The 8130-nt window shown below is 44.9% G+C and overlaps 1 protein-coding gene across 3 annotated transcripts in view; it reads left to right on the forward strand.

Moving 5' to 3' along the window:
* Positions 1 to 4274, forward strand: part of Cep89 (centrosomal protein 89) — a 47063-nt gene extending 42789 nt beyond the window's left edge. For all 3 annotated transcript variants that reach the window (XR_004608828.2, XM_034524584.2, XM_076932209.1), the window contains one exon: positions 3897 to 4274. Coding sequence is in view for 2 of the 3 variants with exons in the window: in XM_034524584.2 (XP_034380475.1) it covers positions 3897 to 4137 (241 nt within the window). In the remaining variant the exon portion in view is untranslated. The remainder of the gene's footprint in view (positions 1 to 3896) is intronic.
* Positions 4275 to 8130: the final 3856 nt, after the last annotated feature.

The raw sequence follows: 8130 nt of genomic DNA on the forward strand, positions 1-8130 counted from the left end.
TATACAAGCAAATATGCATAAACTCACATAAGTTCATATACAGATTCATGATTTATGCATGCTCATTTATGCACTTCCATTCAAACCAGTTGGGCCCAGCTTGCATACATTCTTCCAATTACATACTTACACACACGTGCATGCATTCTCACAATTACATGCTTACATGCACACATGCATACATTCTCACAATTACATACTTACACACACGTGCATGCATTCTCACAATTACATGCTTACACGCACACATGCATGCATTCTCACAATTACATACTTACACACATGCATACATTCTCACAATTACATACACACACGCGCATGCATTTTCACAATTACATACACACACATCCATACTTACACATGCATATGGAGCAAAAGACCAAGCACCTGTGCAGAAAGAACTCACTCATTCTGAATGAAAAATGAACTCCAATCTTTATTGCATAGAGAAAGAAAAAGCTTTGTTCCTTTTAATAAGACTAAGCCTGTTTGTTACTAAGAAAGGACCTGTTCTGTGCCATGGTTAGGAGAAGCCTGCCTGCTCCCTCTGCTCTCTGCAGCTTCTTCTTTTTCCTCTTTCCCTCTGCATTCTGCACATAGCTCTCTTCATTTTTATGTTACCTTATTGTTTCTAAGTTACTCCACTCTGCACTCTCCTTCTAATCTTGCCTCTCCTCCTGCTCTGAAACTACTACGATGCTCTTACTCTCGATACCTTTTCTTTCAAAGCTATGCCTATGCTTCTAAGTTCTCCTTGAGTTCAGTTCTGCCTAAAGAGTGTTCTGTCTAAAAACTCCTCAGCTCAGTTCCCTCTCACAGCTCAGTTCTTACTCTTTTCCTTGTCCTCAGCACTTAAACATCTTTCAGAATACATGATTGCATGTTACAAAGTTCATCACAAGTTCACATAAAAAATCAAATCATAAATTGAAAAATAGAAGCTTACAACATAAAATGTTTACATGCATATTTATTAGGAATAATTATCTGGCTAAACATCCATCACCTATCTAGCTCCACAGGCTCACTGAAGGTTTAAAACCATAGCTAAGTTATTAGTGAAGTTTTACATAGATAAACCCAGTCAATGTATTATCTTCTGTTCTAGCACCTGTAACAAAAAGCTCCCTTTTTATGACCTTTGGTTGATTGTTTTACAACCTCTTGGAATGTGCTCTGAGTAGGAGAAATCTGGTTCCTATCTAAAAGCAATTAACTGGTGACACTTGGGAGACTGGCAGAGTTCTCATCACAGTTTTGACTATCAGAAAAGGACCTAATAGCAGTCCCACTATAAAAGAGCTTGATAATCATTGTTATAATTTTAAGAATTCTTATAGGGTCATCATTAAGGCTTAAGGAGTCATCTATTTGTCTATATAGCATCACTACAAGACAGTACATCTTCGTGGATCTGCAGAGATCTGCTCCAGAGGGATGTGCTGTTACTTAAGTGATTGTTATATATGTTTAATAAAAATAACAGAAAAGCATATTAATAGCAGGAATCTTTCCTAAAATGAATCCCTCATAGCCTTGCTTAATAAGGACGCACCTGTCGCAGATTATATAATAATCCGAAGCAGGCCATTTCAGGATGATCACCTACTAGTTATTAGCTTGTCCCATTATGGCTCCTGACACACATGGTGGCTCACAACCATCTGTAATGGGTGTGTTTGAAGACAGCTACAGTGTACTCATACATAAAATAAATAAATAAATCTTAAAAAGAAAAAGAAAGAAAGAAGGAAACAAAGAAAGGACGTGACTGCTCCTAGCTTTGGTGGAGGAGAAGGTTTATTGTGAATAAACAGATAGCAGAGCCAGAGGCAGACACATCTGGGAGAGTTCAGAGGTCATGACCCTGAGCCACGTGAGGAGAGGGGGAGGGGGAAGGAAGGGGATCAGGTACAGCAGCCAAGAGGGTGAGGTTACAAAAAGGGGTGAGTAACCAAAGTGGCTGGATTATACAGGGAAGGGCAGCCGAGGTAAGGGCGCCTTTAGGGTAGGGGCAGGGTATGCCCTGTAACAGGTAGTTACTGAGGGATGCTGGGAGAACCTAGTGGGCAGGTCCGCTCTGATATGTTAAATAAGCACCTGAGCTATTTGTCTCGGGATTTGAGACTGAACATTTATGCATACATGTTTTAATTTTCTTAATATTCAATTCATAGCTTTATGGTCTATGTGTGATATGCATAAGATCTCTTTTCACTTATTTCCTTTTGGTCCTTGTTTTGGGGTTTGTTTTTGTTTTGTTTTGTTTTGTTTTGTTTTTTGTTTGTTTGGTTTGGTTTTGGTTTTTGGTTTTTGGTTTTTGGTTTTTGGTTTTTGGTTTTTGGTTTTTTCCAAGACAGGGTTTCTCTGTGTAGTCCTGACTGTCCTGGAGCTCTCTCTGTAGACCAGGCTGGTCTCGAACTCATTGGTCATTATTTTTAATTGACATAATAATTGGTTCTGTGTGGTCCAGGGAATGATCTCCCACAGCCAGACTGAGTTTATTAAGCATATAGCAAGCCACAGTAAAGGAGTTAATAGCAATAGGGCAGATATGAGGTAGCAGGCAGATAGATAGGCAGGCCGACAGATGTTATAGTGAGTATTCCAAATATGCCACGGAAACTGGGTGAGGTGGCCAGCTGGAGTCCTGTGCAGGGCAGAGTCCCCTCAAGGGAGACTTCCAAGTGAAAGAACGAACAGCAACAACAGAGGTGACATCATCAGATGCATGTTCACAGCACCCAGCAGGAGCTGGGTGGGGAAGGCAAGAGATCTAGCTGGAGTTCACAACCTTTCTCTTGTCTTCCCCATGGCAAGCACTTGTGTGTCATGGGGTGGATGTGGTCATATCTGTTAGAAATGGCTCCCCTTCCAGCTCCAAGGGTCCAAACAAAATGGCCTTTGTTTGCAAGGGCACAGCATTGTCACCCTGGGTTCTTCTCCTGGTCACATAGTCAAAGGCCAGCCTGGCCCAGACAGGGGCCTTTGGAGGACACCTTGAGACTGGCAGGGATGGGGCTGCAATGGGAGCCAGTTCTCTCTCACAGCACATGGTAACTCACCAGCATGGTGTGCATCACCTAACGGTACAGATCGGTGGGTCCGTGTGATGCTCAACACCAGTGCACACCATGAGATCAGCTCAGCGTGGTTACACCTGTCACCTCACCGATCGTGGGAACCTTCCTGGAATAAGCATTCTACACCAGGGACATGTCAACAGGGGACCAGAGCCAGGTCAGCTCCTGCAAGGCCTCCATCCTGGGTGCTGTTTGCATTCCCATTTATATTCTAAAGCTACACACTGGAGTGGGCAAGCAAGATTTGACAGACGCATATGAGGCAGTTGGCAGTTGGCAGGTTGTTAAGGGCAATAGCCCATTCTGTTTCTCCAGGTCATTCTGCTCCAGGTCACATGTGAAATCGTGCTTGAAAGGCAGTGCTTTAAGTGAATCACTAAATAAATCAGTATCTAGTAATTGGTTTTTTTGACCTTATTCTCCTTCACTATGATTCTTTGCGGTGCAACCTTCAAAATCCTCTCCCCTGGCCCTTGGACCTTAAACATCCATCACTGGAGATCTTACTGCTTCAGAACTCACACAGGATAGTGACATTTCTTTTTTAAGAAGTGTGTGTGTGTGTGTGTGTTTACACATGTGTGCTGGCACATGTGCGCACATGTGGAGACCAGAAGTTGACATCAGGATCTTCCACAATCCCTCTCCCCTGTTTTTTGAGGCATGGTCTCACAGGGCCCAGAGCCCTCCAGCTGGCTTGGCTAGTGGATCAGCAAGCTCCAAGGGTCCAAACTCACATCCTTGACTAACTGGGCCATCCTGTGGCCCCAACTGGTTCAGCTGCTGTTTTCATCCTCTCTCCTCCTTTTCCAGAAATATGGAAGGTGAGCTTGAAATGGTTCTGGAGTCCACTGCCAAGGAGAACAGAAGGATGCGGGGCCTTCTGCAGGCCACCCTGGAGAGGAGAGGCACACAGCATGTCACAGCTCCTCAGGACACCTACTTGAGCCGCCTCTCTCAGGGAGACCTGCTGATTGGCCATGATTTCAGCTATGGTGACATGCAGCTTCCTGCTACCATCAACCGCCAGAGTCTGGGGGAGTCTGTGGCATAGACCTCTTGTCTGAGGTGTCTGTTTCCTGCGGGCTGGTGGATGGCTTCTGTCCCCAGGAGGGCCAGTTTCACAAGGAGGCCCATGGAAGCCACTGAGTGTCATAGACAAGAAAGAAATAAATCCGCCCAGGCATCAAATGCTTTTCTATGTTTCTTTGGTTTTAGTCAGTCTCTTTCTCTCTCTCTCTCTCTCACACACACACACACACACACACACACACACACACACACACCACTAGGTATTGAACCCAGAGGTCTATACATGTGGGGCACGTAGGCTTCTGAGCTGTACCCTAGCCCTATTTTCTGAGGCAGGGTCTCCCTGAGCAGCCCAGGCTAGCCTTCATGCCTTTCCCTCCCGAGTGCTGGGATCACAGGAGTGACCCGCCACACACCTCTCCATAGTTTCCTTTAATGACCTGCCACATGTTTGGTGAGATGCAGCCTCTGCTTGCTGCCCCTGAGCTGGCTCTGCAATGCCCATCATCTCAACACTGCTAGCCGGGCGGCTGAGAAAGGCCCGGAAGAAATGGAGATGCTGTGTGGTGCCTATCGGCTGCGTAGTGAGGAGCAGGCACAAGCAGAAAGAGGTGGCTGGGTTTAAGCTATGTGACTTCTCCCTAGGAGGTGACCTAGCAGATAACTCTGATGTCTTGTCAAAGGGCTTTACACTCACTGTCCCAAAATCTATAGACAGTAAAGCAAGCGTCATGCTGGGCAGGGCTTGTCATTGTCAGCTGGAACACTAGAACAGGGCTATTGTCCCAACCCAGAGAATGCCTTCCTCCTCTCTGTAAGAACACTCTTCTACCCTGTGCTGCTGCTTCATAAGACATCCAAGCGGGGCATCCCCAGGGCCACCTTGTGACCAGGGAGGGGTACAGGTGGTACAGTTCATGTGCACTGTCCCACTTCATGCTGGGTCTTATAGGAAACAGGCCATGAGCTGAGCTCTCAGCACACAGATGGGCTAACAAAACAGAGAAAGCACGGCTGTAGAGGGGCAGACAACCTACAGGACTGGAGAGACCATGGGCACTTCATGGAGGGGCTGGTATGTCCTGAATCTACAGGAGGCTGCTGCAGAAGGACCAGACACAAGCACAGAGGATCAGCACCAGAATCAGCTGGTGCTTCGTGGAGGTGAGCTGGGACTCCGGCAAGGACCTTGTCCATTTCATCCCAGTGATCTCCAAAACCGGAAGTGTTTCTGGGTCCGGATGCGCCACTATAAGACACAGAAGGTGACTTTGGTTTTCATGGTGACCCACACAGAAGAGTGTGAAGATCAGAAGTGCCATCTTAGCTTATGCAATTAAAGAAGTGACAAGTCTGTTTCCTGTTTGTGCTGCTTTCTCTACTGTCAGCAAGTGCTGCATGGCTGAAAAATGGGGTTCTCTGGCTGTCTTGATTTGGATCTTAAAATGTCTATCAAAGGCTCGTGCAGCCAAAACACCCAGGCTCATAAATTATACATAAACGTTATATATATATATATATATATATATATATATATATATATATAACATATTAACATATATACATATACCATATATACATATATAGCATATTATATATAATATATATGTGTGTGTGTGTATATATATATATATATATAATATATTTACAACAAAAAGGGAGCGACAGTGATGGGGAGTGTGATTGGAGGCAGGGAAGGGGTTAACAGGCTCCTCCCAAGGGGAACCATGTTACCTGGAACACAGTGATAGGCATGGCCTGGGCATATCTCAGTGGCAGAGCATGTCTTTGCATGCACAGGCCCTTGAGCTGTTCCCAGCACAGAATTAGAAGAAAAAGGCAGGACCCTGCTTCTGGTGGCACCTGGATACATGGGCTTCTGTTCCCAACACTGTGACGTTGGCTCTCCCTGCTAGTTCTCCCAGTCCCTTGCGGATTGTCATAGGATGACTTATTGAGAGTTGGTGACCCTGTGAGCCTCTGTACACTCCCTACACTTCCTGGGGCCTGGGGCTGAAATTCAGGTACTAAGTGAACACACCATGCCTACTTTTCATTCTGCTCTCTCTGCTCTCTCTTGTGCCCCACCCCGGCAAGTCACAAATAATCTTCTCGTTACAGTGGGAAGAATTTGAGACACATTGAACTTAATGAATAGAGGCCTGAACTCGGAAAGCACTTTTGCTGTGTTCAGATGGCCTGTGTGCTTCTCCATGGTTTTATGTGTTCCAGGCTTCATGTGTTGAAGGCATGGCATCCTGGAGTGGCTGTACTGGGAGGCAGTGAGGCCTTCAAGAGATCTTTAAGGTCAGTGAGAGTTGTGATGCTGGAGGAGACCAGAGGACACTGGCCCCTTGCTGGCTTTCTGTGCAGCAGTGTGGCTTGTTGTCTCTACACACACACACACACACACACACACACTTGCCATTACTGCAATGTGACCCAGCCATGAGGCCTTCACCAAAGCCAAACTGAGACCAGCACCATGCCCTTCAGCCTACTGTCAGAAGCCATCTAGGAGAGCCGGAAAATGTAGGTGATTTTCTGAAGATGGCCCATCGTTTTACATGGCTGAGATGGATAAACTCTAAAGTTACAAGGCTTTTAGAGTTCATCTCAGAACTGATCGTCATGATGCCTTTCCTGATGTTATTAAATAGCATAGCGATCCCTAGGCATTAGCCCACCCTAGTGAGCAGATTTTCTCCAGGTAAATGAAGCTTGAAACAGATGTATGTTGTTCCGCGCGCCTCTCGTGTTCCCTTCGCCCTCGAAAAAGGACACGGAGGCAGTGATCGGGTATTACTACAATTGAGGCTTTACTTGTAACAGCAGAAGCGGAAAGACGGAAAGACAGGAAGAGGCACATCTTAAATACACCCTAGAGTGACGTATTCACTTCTGATTGGCTGTTCACTCATCACCCCATATTACGCCCCGGGATGGGCAGTGACTTTGGCGCACTTTCTGCCTTTTGCACCTTCGCAGTCAGTTGTTTACTAGTGGGAGGACAGGATGTCCGCGCCATCTTGGAATGGCGAATGTTGACATGCTCACTGCGGCTCCCAACAGTATGTTCAGGGAAAACATTCCTTTTAGGGTGGCTATAAAATCATTTATCTCATAACTAAAGGTCATAAACTGGGGAAAACAGAGAACAGACAGCAGGGGGAGGGGGTGAGAGGAAGGGGAGGGGGAGAGAAAAGAAAGAACAGAGAGTAGGTAGGCCTTTTATTTCCACGAGACAGGTTTTTTTTTTTTCTTAACAGCAAGTTTCTTCTTACTGACAAGGACAGGGATTTTTTTCTTACTAAAAAGGTAGAAGTTTTCTCTCTCTCTAAGCAATAAAGGTTGGAGTGTATTTTTCATCCAGAATGAGTGTGTTCTTTCTGTGCTGGCACTTGATCAGTGAAACCTGCTTGTGGGGGCTTTTCCTCCATCCATCAAAAAATATATATATATGTTTATATATATTTATATATATGTAAATATAGGTATATGTATGTAAATATGCATGAATACTTGTGGAGTGGATGAGACAGGTGGTCAGGTTCACCAAAAAATGTGAATGTATCACTGTGTGTGTATAAATGTATATTTTCTTTCTGCAAGTATGACTTTCTTTTCCTGTTTCACTAAGTTCATCGTTCCAGGCCGCCCCTCTCACTGAGCCTTAGCATTAAGTCCTGTGCTGAGCTCACGTTGCTATATAGCATATGTTAATGACGGAGAATTATAAAGTAGTCTATAAATAAGAATTAGGTTTTCCAGCGCTTAATCAAGCACAGAGAATTAGAAAGTAAATAATAAGAGAAACAAAGAGTTAAATTTCCCCAGCACTTAATGAAGTAATAAAGAGTTAAGTTTTTAGCACAGAACAGTAAGAAAGAGTTAAGTCTTCATCACTTAGTGAAGCACAGAACAGTAAGAATTAAGTTTCCTAACAGGCCAAGGATCATCCTTTGGGCCTGTGTTTCCACTCTGTGACCTACTTCAGCACCCAATCTAAGACAGG

Source organism: Arvicanthis niloticus, chromosome 1, assembly GCF_011762505.2.
Source record: "Arvicanthis niloticus isolate mArvNil1 chromosome 1, mArvNil1.pat.X, whole genome shotgun sequence".
Lineage (NCBI taxonomy): Eukaryota > Metazoa > Chordata > Mammalia > Rodentia > Muridae > Arvicanthis > Arvicanthis niloticus.